This window comes from Symphalangus syndactylus, chromosome 14, assembly GCF_028878055.3.
Source record: "Symphalangus syndactylus isolate Jambi chromosome 14, NHGRI_mSymSyn1-v2.1_pri, whole genome shotgun sequence".
Classification (NCBI taxonomy): Eukaryota; Metazoa; Chordata; class Mammalia; order Primates; family Hylobatidae; genus Symphalangus; species Symphalangus syndactylus.
The window spans coordinates 114358861-114378088 of record NC_072436.2 but is presented as its reverse complement, the minus strand read 5'-3'; the positions used below and the strand labels follow the sequence as shown (position 1 = coordinate 114378088).

The 19228-nt window shown below is 48.1% G+C and overlaps 2 protein-coding genes across 4 annotated transcripts in view; one reads left to right on the top strand and one right to left on the bottom strand.

The window, feature by feature from the left end:
* Positions 1–365: 365 nt before the first annotated feature.
* Positions 366–19228, top strand: part of C14H16orf96 (chromosome 14 C16orf96 homolog) — a 44325-nt gene continuing 25462 nt past the window's right edge. For 2 of the 3 annotated variants that reach the window (XM_055242843.2, XM_055242842.2), the window contains exons 1-2: positions 366–1657; positions 16595–16699. In XM_055242843.2, the coding sequence (XP_055098818.1) occupies positions 1238–1657; positions 16595–16699 (525 nt within the window). In that variant the 5' untranslated portion in view covers positions 366–1237. Of the gene's footprint in view, positions 1658–7182; positions 7261–16594; positions 16700–19228 lie in introns of those variants that run through there. The other variant, XM_055242844.1, reaches the window with a different exon arrangement.
* On the bottom strand, positions 7657–8134 carry LOC129462696 (activated RNA polymerase II transcriptional coactivator p15-like). The gene has a single exon (XM_055242918.2). It carries the CDS (start codon positions 8081–8083, stop codon positions 7703–7705), a length of 381 nt encoding a protein of 126 aa, XP_055098893.1. The 5' UTR covers positions 8084–8134; the 3' UTR covers positions 7657–7702.

Here is a 19228-nt window from a genome sequence, read left to right as displayed (position 1 = left end):
TTGAGACCCTGCTTGAGGGCACAGGGGTTGTGGAGAGCCCAGCTCAAGCGGAGAGCAGAGCAGGGTCTGGTGAGGGCACCGTCACTTGGGTGGGCAGGGACATGTAGGGTCTAGAAAGGACAACACCCTTTTTTTTTTTTTTTTGAGACAGAGTCTCGCTCTGTCGCCCAGGCTGGAGTGCAGTGGCACGATCTTGGCTCATTGAAACCTCTGCTTCCCGGATTTAAGCAATTCTCTGCCTCAGCCCGCAGAGTAGCTGGGATTACAGGCACGTGCCACCACCCCTGGCTGATTTTTGTATTTTTAGTAGAGGCGGGGTTTCACCGTCTTGGCCAGGCTGGTCTTCAATTGCTGACCTCGTGATCCACCCGCCTTGGCCTCCCAAAGTGCTGGGATTACAGATGTGAGCCACCATGCCCAGCCTTTTCTCTTTTCTTTTTCTTTCTTTTTTTTTTTTTTTTTTTGAGGCAAGGTCTCACTCTGTTGCCCAGGCTAAGTGCAGTGGCACAATCATAGCTCACTGCAGCCTCAAACTCCTGGCTTCAAGCAATCCTCCCACCCCATCCTCCTGAGTAGCTGGGACTACAGATGTGCGCCAGCACACCCAGCTAATTACAAATTTTTTTTTTTAGAAGCAGGGTCTCACTATGTTGCCCAGGCTGCTCTCGAACTCCTGGCTTCAAGCAGTCCTCCTGCCTTTGCCTCCCCAAAGTGCTGGATTACAGGCCTGAGCCCCCACACCCATGCAGCCAGTACTTCAGATTCTTATCTCTTTGTGAAACCTGGGTCTTCCTAACTCCAAGAAACCTGTCTTCTGCCCAGATTTGAGAGAATTCCGAGGAGGGAGCTGCCTCTCCATCCCTTCCATATGTGCTTCTAGGAAAAAGTTATCAGTCTCACATCACCAGAGGGCTTCAATGAAGAGGCTGCCATCAGCTATTCAAACATTCATCCAATATTAACTGAGCACCTACTCTGGGTGAGGCTCACCAGGGAGCACCTGCCCCACTCCAGACTTTGAAGTGCGCCCGTTTCATCACATTCTTTGGTGTCCTGGCAACCAGAGACTCTGATCTGAGCTCCAGCCAGAACAGAGGCCATTCCTCCCTGACCGCTGTCACTCACCACCATCCCAAGCCTCTGAGGACCAGTCCGTGTAGCTCTCGGAACCACTGAAAGGTACTCCTTGTCCTTGAGGACGCCTGGAACCCCAGCCCCGCTGACCTACCCCGGCAGGATGAGCTTCTCACTCACGTTCACCGAGCTGGCCAACATCGCCATCCCACAGTGTGGGGTGCTGAACTTCAAGGCCCTGCACCTCCTGCTGCACGGCATCTTGGAGCACATCCACATGGCTGAGCTCAAGAAGGTCCTCTCAGGGGATGAGGACTTCCTGCAGACCTCGCAGGTGGTCATCGTGCCCAGGGAAGGAGACGCCCAGCCCATCCTCAACCCCATGAACAGGTTCAGCAATGTCTTCGACCATGTGGTGAGCCGCCTCGACAAGATGGAGAACCAGCTGGCCCTGCTGCAGGACCTGCCCTCCACCGCCCAGCTGCTGGAAGCCAGCCAGGGCACTGCCCGGCCTGTCCAGGACCTGTGGCATCTGATCAAGCTCCGGAAGATGGTGGAGGGTCATGATGAAGTCATGGCCAAGGTACGCCCCCAGCCTCCAGACACTTCCTTTCCTCCCTTCACCACTTGCTCTCTCCTGGGACGTCTTTTGTTTGTTTTTGAGATGGAGTCTCGCTCTGTCACCCGGGCTGGAGTGCAGTGGCACAATCTTGGCTCACTGCAACCTCCGCCTCCTGGGTTCAAGTGATTCTCCTGCCTCAGCCTCTCTAGTAGCTAGGATTACAGGTGCATGCCATCACACCCAGTTAATTTTTGTATTTTTAGTAGAGATGGGGTTTCACTATGTTGGCCAAGCTGGTCTCAAACCCCTGATCTCAACTGATCCACCTGCCTCGGCCTCACAAAGTGCTGGGATGACAAGCATGAGCCACTGCGCCCAGCCCTCTCCTGGGACATCTTGTTGCTTATTGCCCCACAATGGGTCATCCCCTTACGCAGAGTGGGAAGAAGGGGGCTTTAGAGTCAGGCACAACCAAACGCCAAGCCTGCAGTCTCCATCAAGTATTGCAAAGAAGCCAGACACAAAAGGTCACCCAGTGTATGATTGCATTTATACAAAATGTCCAGAATAGGTAAATCCATGGAGACAGAAAGCAGTGGTTGCCAGGGGCTTGGAGGAGGAGAGAATGGGGAGTAATTGCTTTGTGGATACAGGGTTTCCTTTTGGGGTGATGAAAATGTTTTGGAACTAGATGGAGGTGATAGTTATACAACCTCGTTGATGTACTAAATGACACCGAATTGTTCACTTAAAAATGGCTAATTGTATATTATGTGAATTTCACCCCCATTTTTTTTTTTTTTTGAGACAGGCTCTCACTCTGTCACCCAGGCTGAAGTGCAGTGACTCAATCATGGCTCACTGTAGCCTCAACCTCCCAGACTCAAGAAATCCTCCCACCTCAGCCTCCCAAGTAACTGGGACCACAGGTGTGCACCACTGCACCTGGCTAATTTTTGTATTCTTTGCAGAGATAGGGTCTCCTTATGTTGCCCAGGCTGGACTCAAACTCCTAGGCTCAAGTGATCCTCCTGCTTTGGCCTCCCAAAGTGCTGGGATTATAAGCGTGAGCCACTGTGCTCGGCCTTACCCCAATTTCTAAAAAATGCCTGGAGGAGCTACCATGGCAGAAGTACCAGAGTAGTCACAGTGAACAGGCACGCCCGGCCTAGCAGGCGAGCTAGACAGACACAAGTGAGTGAGAACCTCCAAGAACCAGCCCTGTGAGGAGCAGCAAAGAGGCATTCCTTCTGTCTTATAGGTGAGGAAACTGATGCTCAGAGGAGCTCAGTGATTTGCTGAAGGCCCAGCAGCTGGTGGGCAAGGGAGCGCGGCAAGCTGAGGCGGGGCCTCTGACCCTGGCTTACCTTTGACTGCTGACCCGTGCTAACCCCAACTGGCACATGGACAGTGTTCAATTACTGGCAGCCCAAGAAGAAATAGGAAAGGGAAAATAAGCCAAGCACAGTGGCTCACACGTGTAATCCCAGCACTTTGGGAGGCCAAGGCGGGATGATCACTTGAGCCCAGGAGTTCGAGACCAGCCTGGGCAGCTTAGTGAGACCTCATCTTTACAAAAAAATTAAAAAATGAGCCGGGTGTGGTGGCGTCCACCTGTAGTCTTACTTCCTCAGGAGGCTGAGGTGGGAGAATCACTTAACCCCAGGAGTTGGAAGCTGCTGTGAGTTGTAGTCACTCCCCTGAACTCCAGCCTGGGGGACAGAGCAAGACCCTGTGTCTAAAAATAGTAATAATAATTTGGCCAGGCACAGTGGCTCACACCTGTAATCCCATCACTTTGGGAGGCCAAGATGGGTGGATCACCGGAGGTGAGGAGTTCGAGACCAGCTTGGCCAACATGGTGAAACCCCATGTCTACTAAAAATACAAAAAATTAGCCAGGTGTGGTGGCAGGCACCTGTAATCCCAGCTACTCGGGAGGCTGAGGCGGGAGAATCGCTTGAACTTGGAAGGCAGATGTTGCAGTGAGTTGAGATTGCACCACTGCCCTCCAGCCTGGGTGACAGAGAGACTCTTGTCTCCAAAAAGGAGACCATCCAGCGATGATCGCCTTCCTATCCCTGGAGGCAGCATGTCCTAGTCCTCTCTGAGCCAGACTGTGCCCATTGGTGTGTCCAGCTGGATCTCCCTGGGAGTCAGGGCCATTTTCAGAGTGTTCCCAAGTTGCAACTCTTCTCTTTCAAATTGAGGGGAAATTGGCTGGGTGCGGTGGCTCACACCTGTAATCCCAGCACTTTGGGAGGCTGAGGCAGGTGGATCACTTGAGATCAGGAGTTTGTGACCAGCCTGGCCAACATGGTGAAACCCCGTCTCTACTAAAAATAAAAATTAAAAGAATTAGACAGGCATGGTGGCGCATGCCTGGAATCCCAGCTGCTCAGGAGGCTGAGGCAAGAGAATTGCTTATACCCTGGAGGTGGAGGTTCCAGTGAGCGGAGATCGCGCCACTGCACTCCAGCCTGGGCAACAGAGCAAGACTCCATCTCAAAAAAAAAAAAAAGTAAAAATAAATAAATAAATAAATTGAGGGGAAATTGATCTAACATAAAATCAACCATTTAAAAGTGGACATTAAACACTGAATTAATGAAAATTCAGTGGCACATGATATATTGACATTGTTGTGCAGCCAGCCACCTCTATCTAGTTCTAAGCCATTTCCATCACCCTCAAAGGAAAAACCCTATTTCCCCGTTACTTCTCCTCCCTGCAATCCCTGGCAACCACTAATCTGCTTTCTGTCTTATGGATTTGCCTATTCTGGACATTTCATCTAAAGGCATAATCTGTGTATTTCATAGAGACAGAAAGTAGATTAGTAGTTTGCAGAGGCTCAGGAAGTGGGGAACAGAGAGAGACTGTAACAGGGACGGGATTTCCTTTTAGGAGAATGAAATGTCTTGGAAGTAGATAGTGGTGTACATACCAAATGCCATCAAATTGCACACTTCATTTTTATTTTATTTTTATTTTTTTGAGACAGAGTCTCACTCTGTCATCCAGGCTGGAGTGGAGTGGTGCAATCTCTGCTGACTGCAACCTCTGCCACCAAGGTTCAAGTGATTCTTGTGCTTCAGCCTCCTGAGTAGCTGGAGATACAGGTGCATGCCACCACGCCTGGCTTGTTTTTGAGACAGAGTCTTGCTCTGTTGCCCAGGCTGGAGTGCAGTGGTGTGGTCTCGGCTCACTGCAACCTCTGTCTCCCAGGTTCAAGCAGTTCTTCTGCCTCAGCCTCCCAAGTAGCTGGGACTATAGGTGCCCGCCACCACACCCAGCTAATTTTTGTATTTTTAGTAGAGACGCAGTTTCACCATGTTGGCCAGGATGGTCTTGATCCCCTGACCTCGTGATCTCCCTGCCTTGGCCTCTCAAAGTGCTGAGATTACAGGCCTGAGCCACTACGCCTGGCCAATACTAAAATATTTTTATATTTTTATACTTTAATATTGTGTGTATTTTACCACAAAAGAAGCAGATATTGGCAGAATAGATAAAAAACAAACAAACAAAAAAACATGACCTAACTACTATATGCTGTTTGCAAGAGACACACTTAAGATTCAAAGACACAAATAGGGCCAGGCACGGTGGCATGCACCTGTAATCTCAGCTCTTTGGGAGGCTGAGGCAAGAGGATCACTTGAGCCCAAGAGTTGGTGATTGCAGTGAGCTCTGATCGCTCCACTGCACTCCAGCCTGGGTGACACAGTGAGATCCTGTCTCTACGAAAAAAAGACAAGACACGAATACGTTAAAAGGGCTGGGCGCGGTGGCTCACGCTTGTAATCCCAGCACTTTGGGAGGCCGAGGCGGGCGGATCACGAGGTCAGGAGATCGCGACCACAGTGAAACCCTGTCTCTATAAAAAATACAAAAAATTAGCCGGGCGTGGTGGCAGGCGCCTGTAGTCCCAGCTACTCGGGTAGCTGAGTCAGGAGAATGGCGTGAACCCGGGAGGCAGAGCTTGCAGTGAGCTGAGATTGCGCCACTGCACTCTAGCCTGGGCGACAGAGCGAGACTCCGTCTCAAAAAAAAAAAAAAAAAAAAAAAAAAAAAAAAAAAAAAAAAACAAACAAATATGTTAAAAGTAAAATGATATAAAAAGATATTCCAGCGGGGCACAGTGGCTCACCCCTATAATCCCAACACTTTGGGAGGCTGAGGTGGGTGGATCACCTGAGGTCAGGAATTCAAGACCAGCCTGACCAACATGGAGAAACCCGTGTCTACTAAAAATACAACATTTGTCGGGTGTGGTGGCACATGCCTGTAATCCCAGCTACTCAGGAGGCTGAGAATGGCTTGAATCTGGGAGGTGGAGGTTGTGGTGAGCTGAGACTGTGCCATTGCACTCCAGCCTAGGCAACAAGAGCTGAAACTCGGTCAAAAAAAAAAAAAAAAAAATTAGCCTGGCGTGGTGGCGGGAAACTGTAATCCCAGGTACTGGGGAGGCTGAGGCAGGAGAATCACTTGAACCCGGGAGGCAGAATTTGCAGTGAGCCAAGATCGCGCCACCACACTCCAGCCTGGGCAACAAAAGCGAAACTCCATCTCAAAAAAATTAAAAAATTACAAAAGATATTCCTTGTAAGCAGTGACCAGAGGAGAGTGGGATCTTCTCAGACAAGATAGACTTTAAGACAAAAATTGTTACTAGAGGCAGGGCTGCCTGGGGTGGCCGAGGGCAAGTTATGAGGGCCTTACAGGCAGGATGGGTGGATACCAGGATCCAAGGTGCCAGCACTCCAGAGGCAGCTTGCCTCCTGGCCTGCCTTGATGGATGAAGGCTTTTAAAAAGCAGCTCAACAGGGCAACCCACCCAGCTCACAAAAGGGGCCCGTGGACAGGTTCAGACCTAGCTGTACAGCCTTCAGGACTGTTTGCGCAGCTAAGGAATGTCCCCATCATTAGAGAATCTTGCCTTGTCCCAGCCTGACTGAAGTTGCCCGAGGTTCCCACAATGACCCATTGAAGGGGGTTGCCATGGCAGCTGGTTCTAGAATGGTGCAAACTGCACAGCTAACTGTCTGCACCCACCAACTAGTGAGGCTGCTGGCGGGTCGCCTGGCAAGCGTGTTTTACAGTGTTCCTTTCTCGAGTCCCCGTCTGCCTCCTTCAGGCCTCAGTTTTTCTCCCCTGTAATGATAACCTCTTGCAGCTGGCCTCACAGGAGAAAACGAGGGATGATGTCAGCTGTTTGTTGTTGAAACTGTTTCGTCTAACCCTGTTTCCATAACACTGTGCGTCCAAGGCTTAGGGTATTTTTTTAAATTGTAGAAAACCTTCAATTTATTGGTCTTTTTGAGGGAATTAGATGCATCACCACTGCATTACAACTAAGCCATTAATCCTTTAGCTTCGTCAACATTAACTGGTTTGCTTTCATGATGCCAATGGGGAATCAGTTCTTTCTACAGATGTTCAAGAGAAAGGATTGCCAGGTGCGGTGGTTCATGCCTATAATCCCAGCACTTTGAGAGGCTGAGGTGGGAGGATCGCTTGAGCCCAGGAGTTGAAGACCAGCCTGAGCAACATGGCGAGACTCCCTTTCTGCCAAAAAATTTCGAAATTGGCTGGGCATGGTGGTGCGCCTGTAGTCTCAGGTACTCAGGAGGCTGAGGCAGGATTGCTTCAGCCTGGGGGGTTGAGGCCACAGTGAGCTATTATTAATATTACAACCTGGACAATGGAGCAAGACTGTCTCAAAAAAAAGAGAAAAGCCTTTTGAGAAGTGTGCAAGTTCTTTTATATATTTACAAAACCTTTATTCACTGTGTTAATTTTTTTGTTTTTTATTTTTTAAGATTGTATTACTTGATTTTATTTTACACTAGGTAGTGGGCACACAAAGCAATCCTTAAAGTTGACAATTAGCTTCACTCGACATTTTTAATAATGCACACTAAAAAAAAGTATTCATCTTACAAATTCTTCTGCAATCCAAACATACAATAGCTTGGAGAACATTTAGAAAACAAACGCCAATATGAAAAGACAGATTAAAACAACTAGAACAGTACAGGTTTTATTTATATGGCGTGGATTTTACAGTTTTCTTACTGCATCATCAATGTTAGAAATCTGTTTTGTCAGCTGGCTCCATTGTTCTGGATTTAAAGAAATACCTTTTCTTCCTGGTTTCATTTCACCTTCAGGATCCATCCAATATTCTCTAATATCAATTAGCACTTTGCCTTTAAAATCTCGAACGCTAACGTACCTCATTTTCCCAATCTGAAACATGTTATCTCTGCTGCTGCTGCTCTGTTTAGAAGATGACAGAGCTCTCGAAGTTTCACCTGTCTTTTGCTTCTTTACAGGTTTTTCTGGAACAACTTGCTTCTTCCTCTTTAACTTTTTGTCAACCTCACTGTCAGAATCACTGCCAGAAGAGCTTGAAGAAACAAGTTCCTTTGATTTAGGCATCGCTTCGCTCAGCTCTAGCAGTCGAACACCCTCTTGCTTGTTTGCTCACGAGTGACTCGTTTTTATTTTTCAGGCAGGGTCTCACTCTGTCGCCCAGGCTGGGGTGCAGTGGCACGATCTCAGCTCACTGCAGCCTCAACCTCCCGGGCTCAACTCTGGAGGCAATCCTCCCACCTCAACCTCCTGAGTAGGTAGGACTACAGGCCTGTGCCACCACACTGGCTAATCTTTGTATTTTTTGTAGAGACAGGGTGTTGCCGTGTTCCCCAGGCTGGTCTCGAACTCCTGGGCTCAAGTAATCCTCCCACTTCAGCCCAAAGTGCTGGGATTACAGGCTTGAGCCACTGTGCCCACCCTCTGTTAACTTTTTTTTTTTTTTTTTTTTTTTTGAGACGGAGTCTCGCTCTGTTGCCCAGGCTGGAGGGCAGCAGCATGATCTTGGCTTACTGCAGCCTCTGCCTCCTGGGTTCAAACGATTCTCCTGCTTCAGCTTCCTGAGTAACTGGGATTACAAGCGTGCACCACCACGCCCAGCTGATTTTCATATTTTTAGTAGAGACGGGGTTTCACCATGTTGGCCAGGCTGGTCTTGAACTCCCGAGCTCAGGTGATCCACCCGCCTCGGCCTCCCAAAGTGCTGGGATTACAGGCATGAACCACTGTGCCCAGCCTCTGTTGACTTTTAAATCATAACATTTGTCTTAAGACTAGTGGTAACTGCCAGGTGTGGTGGCTCACACCTGTAATCCCAGCACTTTCGGAAGCCGAGGTGGGTGGATCACCTGAGCTCAGTAGTTCAAGACTAGCCTGGCCAACATGGTGGAACCCCGTCTCTACTAAAAATACAAAAATTAGCCACTAGTCGGGAGGCTGAGACAAGAGAATTGCTTGAACCTGGGAGGTAGAGGTTGCAGTTGAACCTGGGAGGAGGAGGGAGCCGAGATTGCGCCACTGCACTCCAGCCTGGGAGACAAAATGAAACTCCATCTTAAAAAAAAGAAGAAAAGATTACTGGTAACTGGTTTTGCTTTGTTTTTAGCCTTAAAGTGTTTTTGGCTGGCTTTGTGAGTCCATTCCTGGACTTCTGCCCTCCTAATTTGTTCTTGGCCATTGTCAGACTTGGTGGGATACGTGCACGCAGCTTCTGCAGCTCAGGTGATGCCGTCTGCACGCACTGGGTCTAGGAAGTCCCCGGGAGAGGGATCTAGTCTAAGGGGATGCTAACAACCTGTTGTTGCTTTCTTTATTTCTAAACACCCTCCCCATTTTACTCCCCCTGGAACTACAAAGCACCTGCTGTATCTTGCACAGGTTAAAATGATGTCACATTTAAATTGGATTTTAAGGCTGGGTGTGGTGGTTTACACCTATAATCCCAGCACTTTGGGAGGCTGAGGCAGGAGGATCACCTGAGCTCAGGAGTTCCAGACCAGCCTGGCCAACACGGCAAAACCTTGTCTTTACTAAAAATACGAAATTAGCTGGGCATGGTGGCCCGTGCCTGTAGTCCCAGCCACTCGAGAGGCTGAGGCACAAGAATCACTTGAACCCGAGAGGCGGAGATTTCGGTGAACCGAGATCGCGCCGCTGCACTCCAGCCTGAGCGACAGAGCAAAACTCCATCTCAAAAATAAATAAATAAAATACAAATAAAAATTGGGTTTTAACTATTTTGTAACATTGCTTAAAGGTGTGGAAGACACTTTGGGGTGTTAGAGTACCAAGGTTGCCATGGACTCAGATGTCGTTGGTGTCACCTTCACAGAGTGTCGTGAAGTGCTCTTGCATTCCTTGTTTCCATGGAGGGAAATGTTAGCATTCCTATTTTCCAAAGTCCTAGATGTCACCGTGTGGACAAGTCTAGCTGCTTGTCTGAGGAGGTGTTTGCTTTAGCCCCTTTTTCAGGCCTCTTAAGGCCTTTGTAAGTACTGGGCCCTAGCTGAACCCCAGCATCCTTGAAGCCCTCTTGAGAGACAGATAGAGCAGGTTTGGACAAGCCCTGCTTCGAGGACTATGGCACGGGTCAGCTTCTGGAAGGGCAGCTGTCGGGGACGCACTTTCCCTTGAACTCAGCACCATCCAAGCCCTGAATGTGGCCCAGTCACCCTGGGCAGAAAAAAGACCTCAGCCACTTTCCCCACAGCTCTCTCTCCTGCCCGTTCTTCCCTAGGACAGGAGTCCAGAGCATGTCCCCCACATTTGAGACACCAGGTGGGTCTTGGGTGAGAAACCTCTCACTGCATATCACATGGAGGCGGAGGTTGTAGTAAGCTGAGATGGCGCCACTGCGATCTCCATGCGAGATCCAGGGAGTCTTGCTCTGTCGCCCAGGCTGGAGTGCAGTGGCACAGTGTCGGCTCACTGCAACCTCCACCTCCTGGGTTCAAGTGATTCTTGTGCCTCAGCCTCCCGAGTAGCTGAGATTACAGGTGCCCACCACCACGCCCTGCTAATTTTTGTATTTTTAGTAGAGACGGGGTTTTACCATGTTGGCCAGGCTGATCTCGAACTCCTGACCTCAGGTGATCCGCCCACTTCGTCCTCCTGAGGTGTTGGGATTACAGGCATCAGCCACCACACCCAGCCTTGTTTCCACCTTTTGACTGGTGAATATGCTGCCATAAGCATTCATGTACAAACTTTTGTTTTGTTTTTAGGGACAAGGTCTTGCTCTGTTGCACTGGCTGGAGTTCAGTGGTGCCATCATAGCTCACTGCAGCCTCAAACTCCTGGTCTCAGGTGAGCCTCTCATCTCTGCCTCCCAAGTTTCTGGGACTACAGGCGCTTTCCACCATGCCTGGCTAATTTTTAAGTTTTATGTAGAGATGTGGTCTTGCTGTGTTGCCCACGCTGGTCTTGAACTCGTGGCCTCAAGCACTCTTCAACCTTGGCCTCCGAAAGCAGTAGGATTACAGACATGAGCTACCACGCCTGGCCCATGTGTGCAAGTTTTTGTATGGACCTATGTTTTCATTTCTTTTGGGAATATACCTAGGAATAGAATCGGTGATCATCTGGTATCTCTCTATAATCTTGTGAGGAACTGCCACACTGACTTCTAAAACGGCTGCACAATTTACATTCCCACCAGCAGTGTATGAGAATTACAATTTCTCCTTATGGTTAACAGCACTTATTATCTGACTTTTGATTCTGACCATCCTACAGAGTTTGAAGTGGTATCTCACTGTAGTTTTGATTTTCATTTCCCTGATGACGAATGATGTTGAGCATCTTTTCTTTTTATGTGCTTATTGGCCATTTGCACATCATCTTTGGAGAAATGTGTATTCAGATCTTTGCCCATTTTTAATTGGGTTATTTGTATCATCGAGTTGTAAGAGTTCTGTATATATTCTGCATATACTGGGTCAGATATGTGATTTGCAAAATGAGTTTTTCTCCCATTTCGTGGGTTGTATTTTCATTTTCTTGCTGGTGTCTTTTGAAGCACAAAAGGTACTTTTTATTATGACTTTAATCTCTTCACTTGTTTTACGTTTATTCAGATTGTCTATTTCTTCTTGAGTCAGTTTTAATGACTTTCTAGGAATTTGTCCATTTCACCTAAATTATATAATTTGTCCACAGGCAATTATTCATAGTATTTCTTTATAATCCTTTTTATTTCTGTAGAGTTGATAGAATGCCCTCTCTTTCATTTCTAATTCTAATAATTTGAGTCTGATTGTTGGCCAGTCTAGCTAAAAGTTTGTCAATTTTGTTGACCTTTTTAATTAACCAGTGTTTAGTTTCTTTGATTTTTCTCTACTATTTTTTTATCCTCTATTTCATTAATTTCACCATACTCTTTGTTATTTTCTTATTTCTATTTGTTTTAGGTTCAGTTTGCTTTTTCTTTGTTCCAGTGTCTTAAGGTGGAAGGTTAAGTTATTGATTCAAGATCTTTGTTTGTTAATATAGTCACTTACAACGATAAGTGTTATGTGTCTAATCACCACTTTAGCTGCATCCCATAAGTTCTGGTGTGTTGTGCTTTCATTTTAACTCATTTCAAACTAGTTTCTAATTTATGTTTCTATTGTGATTTCTTCTTTGACATATTTCTTTTTTTCTTTTTTGAGATGGAGTCTCGCTCTGTTACCCAGGCTGGAGTGCAGTGGTGCAGTCTCGGCTCACTGCAAGCTCCACCTCCCGGGTTCACGCCATTCTCCTGCCTCAGCCTCCTTAGTAGCTGGGACTACAGGCGCCCGCCACCATGCCCGGCTAATTTTTTTTGTATTTTTAGTAGAGACGGGGTTTCACCGTGTTAGCCAGGATGGTTTCGATCTCCTGACCTTGTGATCCGCCCGCCTCAGCCTCCCAAAGTGCTGGGATTACAGGCGTGAGCCACCGCGCCCAGCCTTCTTTGACATATTTCTTTTTTTTTTGTTTTGAGACGGAGTCTCGCTCTGTCGCCCAGGCTGGAGTGCAGTGGTGCGATCTCGGCTCACTGCAAGCTCCGCCTCCCGGGTTCACGCCATTCTCCTGCCTCAGCCTCCCAAGTAGCTGGGACAACAGGCACCCATCACCACGCCCGGCTAATTTTTTGTATTTTTAGTAGAGACTGGGTTTCACTGTGTTATCCAGGATGGTCTCGATCTCCTGATCTCATGATCCTCCCGCCTCGGCTTCCCAAAGTGCTGGGATTACAGGCGTCAGCCACCGTGCCCAGCCTCTTTGACATATTTCTATTGTGATTTCTTCTTTGACATATTTGTTATTTAGTAGAACTTTTTAAATTTTTACATGTTTGTGAATTTTCAATAGTTTCTTCTGTTGCCTTTTTATTTATTTTTTTTTTTGAGACAAAGTCTTCCTCTGTCACCAGGATGGAGTGCAATGGCATGACCTTGGCTCACTACAACCTCTGCTCCTGGGTTCAAGCAATTCTCCTGCCTCAGCCTCCCTAGTAGCTGGGACTACAGGCACACACCACCATGCCCAGCTAACTTTTGTATTTTTAGTAGAGATGGGGTTTCACCATGTTGGCCAGGATGGTCTCGATCTCCTGACTTCATGATCTGCCTGCTGCGGCCTCCCAAAGTGCTGGGATTACAGGTGTGAGCCACCACGCCTGACCTGTTTTTGTTTTTTGTTTGTTTGTTTGGTTGGTTTTAAGACCTGTCTATGGGAGCCATTGGCAATCCGAGAACTTTTAAATTTTATTTTTGAATTATAGAGACGGGATCTCACTATGTTGCCCAGGCTGGTCTGGAACTCCTGAGCTGAAATGATACTCCTGCCTGAAGCTCCCAAAGTGCTGGGATTACAGGCATGAGCCACCATACCTGGCCTCTTCTGTTGCTTTCTAATTTAATTCCATTGTGGTCAGAGTATGTATTTTGCATAATTTCAGCCCTTTTGAAATTTGTTAAGGCTTGTTTTATGGCCTTACCTTATGGTCTACCCTGGACAGTGTTCTATGTGCACTTGAGAATAATATATATTCTACCATTGTTGAGTGGGGTATGCTGTAGATATCTGTTATGTCTAGTTGGTTTATAGTATTGTTCAAATCTTCTCTTTTCTTGCTGGCCTTTTGTTTTGTTAATTATATTTATTTTATATAAATAATTATATAATTATTTATTAATTATATAATAAATATTTATTATAGAGGGAGGGAGGTGTCACTCCCTCACTCCTGGGCTCAAGCCATCCTTCCACCGCAGCCACCCAAAGTGCTGGGATTACAGGTGTAAGCCACTGAACCCAGCCTCTTGCTGTTCTTTTTTTCTTTTTCTTTTTTTTTTTTTTTCTGAGACAGGGTCTCGCTCTGTCACCCAAGCTAGAGGGCAGTAGTGCAATCACAGCTCACTTCAGCCTCAACCTCCTGGGCTAGGGTGATCCTCCTATCTCATCCTCCCAGGGACCTGGGACTACAGGCATGCACCACCACGCCTGTCTAATTTTGGTATTTTTTTGTAGAGATGGGAGACCGCTATGTTGCCCAGGGTTGTTTCGAACTCCTGGGCTCAGGTGATCCACCTGCTTCAGTCTCCCAAAGTGCTGGGATTACAGATGTGACCCACTGCACCCGGGATACTGTTCTTTTTATCTTGGGTTTTGTTTTTTCGAGATGGAGTCTTACCCTGTCACACAGGCTGGAGAGCAGTGGCATGATCTTGGCTTGCTGCAACCTCTGCCTCCCGGGTTCAAGTGATGCTCCCACCTCTGCCTCCCAAGTAGCTGGGATTACAGGCAAACACTACCACACCTGGCTAATTTTTATATTTTTGGTAGAGATGGGGTTTCACCATGTTGGCCAGGCTGGTCTCAAACTCCTGACCTTGAGATCCACCCGCCTCAGCCTCCCAAAGTGCTGGGATTACAGGCGTGAGCCACCGTGCTAGACCTTCCTTATCTTAGTTATTCTGTTCATTACTGAAAATAGGACATTGAAGTCTCGAACTCTTGTGAATTAACTATTTCTCCTTTTGTAACTGAGTACCCCCATTTTTCTAAGAGATAGTTTATTTTTAAAATTATTTTCTCTTCCTTTCTCCTTCTCCACTGCTCCCCACTTCCTACTTAGCCCTTTAGAAATGCAAAGAGAGGCCTGTTAAATTGGCTCATACCTGTAATCCCAGCACTCTGGGAGGCCGAGGTGGGTGGATCACTTGAGGTCAGGAGTTCGAGATCAGCTTGGCCAACATGGTGAAACCCCATTAGCGGGGTGTGGTGGTGTGCCCCTGTAGTCCCAGCTACTGGGGAGGCTGAGGTGGGAGAATCACTTGAACCTGGGAGGTGAAGTTTGCCTAGGTGACAGAGTGAGACTCTGTCTCAAAAAAAAGGCAAAGATAGTCTTTGACTCCTCCTTCACCAGTCATTCCCTACAGGGCAAGTTCACATAACTCCTGGAGAGTTAAGAGACAGATTTAGAGACCAAAGCATGGCCCTATAGGACTTTCACCTAGGAACTTCCACTCTCCAGGGGTTGCCTGAGAGCTCACTCTCACCAGGAAGACGTGTTGAAAGTGTGCCCTTGGCCACTTTTACAACTTACTTCTTCCCAGGAAGGTGCCAACTCAGCTGCCCAGTAGATAAGACATCACGCTCAAAAGGAGACCCCTGCCCTTGCTGGCTGTATCCCCTACGTCTTAAAAGTGCCCACTTTCTGCTCTAGAAGTGAAGTGTCACGTTTAAAGCCAGGGCGCTTTGTGCCCCTTCCCCAAGCTAGCTTCAGAATAAATTCACTTTCTTTTTGGTACCAGACCTTACTCATGGTAACTGAACCCTGCAACGCAGCGAGCAACCAACTTGCTTTTCAGTTACACTTTCACTTCTGTCTGTTTCCTTCATGTATTTTATAAAGGGCTCTGTTGTTAAGTGCATGTATGTTTATAATTGTATCTTCCAGATAGATTGGCCCTCTGAGTGGAAAAAAACTCAGTTTCTTTCACACTACTCTCACAACACACTTTTTTTTTTTTTTTGAGATAGAGACTCACTTCATTGTCCAGTCTGGAATGCAGTGGTGTAATCTCGGCTCACTGCAGCCTCTGCCTCCCAGGTTCAAGTGATTCTCCTGCCCCATCCTCCCGAGTAGCTGGGATTACAGGCATGCAACATCAGGCCCTGCTATGTTTTTTTTGTATTTTTAGTAGAAACAGGGTTTCACTGTGTTGGCCAGACTGATCTCGAACTCCTGGCCTCATGTTCTGCCTGCCTCGGCCTCCCAAAGTGCTGGGATTACAGGCACGAGCCACCGTGCCCAGCTCGCAACACACTTCTGACACCAGATGTGTGAGGATTTCTCCCTACAGCAAGCAATCATTTCTGCAGGCAGGCTGCTTCCCCTTTTGCCCTCCCAGAGCCAGGCTCCACAGGAGCCTGAGAGATCCTTTAAAACATAAATACAGGCCGGGTGCGGTGGCACTTTTGGAGGCTGACACGGGCAGATTGCTTGATCTCAGGAATTTGAGACCAGCCTGAGCAACATGGTGAAACCCCATCTCTACCCAAAAAAAAAAAAAAAAAAAAATTAGCTGGGCATGGTGATGCACACCTGCAGTCCCAGCTACTCGGGAGGCTGAGGAAGGAGAATCACTTGAGCCCAGGAGGTGGAGGTTGCAGTGAGCTGAGATCGCACCACTGCACTCCAGCCTGGGCCACAGAGTGAGACTCCATCTTAGAAACAAAAAGTAAATGCAACCCTGTCTCTCCTGCTCCTGATCCTCCAGTGGCTCCTACCTAGGGATGGGCTGTGCTTCCTCTCTGGCTGACATCTATCATACAAGAAAGGGCATGAGATGCTTCATGATGAGTAACTCCTGGTTACTGGATATATTCAAATACAGAGTTGCCTCCTTCTCGTCCAGGCCACTTGGAGATCAGAGCGCTGTTGACTTTAATAGCATCTCCTGGCCCCCTTGTAGGTTCCAGTCTAGGCCTTGAGAGAGCCAAGAGGACCTCTGGAACAATGGCTATCATCAGAAAGCTTCTGCACTTCACTTACCTTCTCCCCCAGCCATACCTGGCTTCACATTTTCTCCTCCTCTTTTGCAGTCAATGCAGACCCTGCAGGACTTGCTCACTGATCTTCATGCGCTCCAGGTCACCATCACAGCCCTCAGGAAGGAAGTGGACGTGCTGAAGAACATGCTTGACAAGGTAGGCCCTCCCCCAGCATCCTCCATGCCAGCTGCATCGCTCAGGCCTGTGGGGGTTGGAGCAATGAGGAAAATCTAGGAAGCTTACTGTTAGGCCAAGAGTGCAGCTGTGAGGGCGTGGTCATGTGGCCCCTCCAGTTGGCCAGAGCCACTGACTTCTCTGTGACCACTCCATGCTTGCTTGCTTTCTTTTTTTTTTTTAAGACAGAGTCTTACTCTGTTGCCCAGGCTGGAGTGCAGTGGCACGATCTCGGCTCACTGCAACCTCTGCCTCCCGGGTTCAAGTGATTCTCCTGCCTGAGCTTCCCGAGTAGCTGGGATTACAGGCACACACCACCACACCTGGCTAATTTTTGTATTTTTAGTAGAGACAGGGGTTCACCATGTTGGCCAGGCTGGTCTTGAACTTCTGACCTTGTGATCCACCCACCTCAGCCTCCCAAAGTGGTGGGATTACAGGTGTGAGCCACCACACCTGGCCAACCCCTCCATGCTTTCTATCCCAGTGTGTTAAAACGTTAGTTATAAGTGACAGAAATCAAGTTCATCCTGGATTAGGCAAAATAAGGGATTTATTGTCTCATTTACTAAAAGGTCCAGGGATGGCCAGATCTGGGTACTCATGCAATACTGACATTTCTTTTTTTTTTTTTTTTTTTTTTGAGATGGAGTCTTGCTCTGTTGCCCAGCCTGGAGTACAGTGGCGCGATCTCGGCTCACTGCAAGCTTCATCTCCCGGGTTCACGCCATTCTCCTGCCTCAGCCTCCCGAGTAGCTGGGACTACAGGCGCCTGCCACCACACCCCGCTAATTTTTTTTGTATTTTTAGTAGAGACAGGGGGTTTCACCGTGTTAGCCAGGATGGTCTCGATCTCCTGACCTCGTGATCCACCCGCCTCGGCCTCCCAAAGTGCTGGGATTACAGGAGTGAGCCACTGCATCCAGCAATACTGACATTTCTGAGTGAAGCTTTCCTCCCAGTTGGCTTCATTCTCAGGCAGGTGCTCCCCAAGTCTTGGCAACACCAGACTTATATTCCACCAACTTAGCGAAAAGAAAACCTCATCCCCTTCTGGAAAGCTCTGTCCACATGGAAAGTGGAATAATCATAACAGTGCAGGCATACATACAAGCTCCTTCTGTAGCCAAAAACCATCAGCCAAGTATGTTCTAACACCCTACCATGCATAGAAGGATGTGGAGTCCCTGAGACGTGAGGCAGCTGTCCCTGTCACAACTGATGAGTCACAGCTGGGGTCTGAATCCAGCTCTCCACACCCCCAGGTTTAACAACTTCCCCCAAATAGTGTAATTTTCTGTATCCTCCCGGCTTCACAGATCAGGGCCTGTATTTGATCATCATGGCAACTGTGGGAGCTTCAGTCATGGGCTGGATGGCTCCCATCTGAGCAGAAAGAGCGCTGTCAAAAGCTGCATCATGAGCTACACAGAAGGGCCCCTTAGACAAAGCTGTTAGAGAAACAATGCGTTCTCAGCGGAGCCTGGTGGCTCACGCCTGTAATCCCAGCACTTTGGGAAGCCAAGGCAGGCAGACCACCTGAGGTCAGAAGTTCGAGACCAGCCTGGCCAACATGGTGAAACCCCTGTCTCTACTAAAATACAAAAATTAGCCGGGTGTGGTTGCGGGCACCTGTAACCCCAGCTACTCGGGAGGCTGAGGCATGAGAATCACTTGAACCCAGGAGGCGGAGATTGTAGTGAGCCAAGATCGCGCCACTGCACTCCAGCCTGGGTGACAGAGCAAGACTCTGTCTCAAAAAAAAAAAAAAAAAAGGTGGGGCTGGGGGGCGGCCGTGGTGGCTCATGCCTGTAATCTCAGCATTTTGGGAGGCTGAGGTGGGCGGATCACAAGGTCAGGAGATCGAGACCATCCTCGCTAACACGGTGAAACCCCATCTCTACTAAAAATACAAAAAAATTAGCTGGGTATGGTGGCAGATACCAGTTACTCAGGAGGCTGAGGCAGGAGAATGGCGTGAACCCGGGAGGTGGAGCTTGCAGTGAGCTCAGATCGTGCCACTGCAGTCCAGCCTGGGCAACAGAGTGAGACTCCATCTCAAAAAAAAAAAAAAAAAAAAAAGAAAAGAAAAACAATGCCTTATTGGCCTGTCTCTTGGAGGTGTTTTTTCATTTGTTTGTTTGTTTTTGAGACAGAGTCTTGCTCTGTCACCCAGGCTGGAGTGCAGTGGCACGATCACAGCTCACTGCAACCTCTGCCTCCGGGGTTCAAGTGATTCTCCTGCCTCAGCCTCCTGAGTAGCTGGGATTACAGGTGCGAGCCACCAGGCCTGGCTAATTTTTGTGTTTTTAGTGGAGATGGGGGTTTCACCACATTGGTCAGGCTGGTCCCGAACCCCTGAACTTGTGATCCAACCACCTCAGCATCCCAAAGTGCTGGGATTACAGGCGTGAAAGACTGTGCCCGGCCCTCTTGGAGATTCTTAATGTGCTTTGGCTCATTCAAGGCTCTGGGAAGTCCTGCAGTACAGAAACCTGTTGAAATGCTATT

Bases quoted from the DNA above. Each gene is read 5' to 3' on its own strand.
- LOC129462696 (XM_055242918.2), bottom strand. From the start codon at position 8,083: ATGCCTAAATCAAAGGAACTTGTTTCTTCAAGCTCTTCTGGCAGTGAT.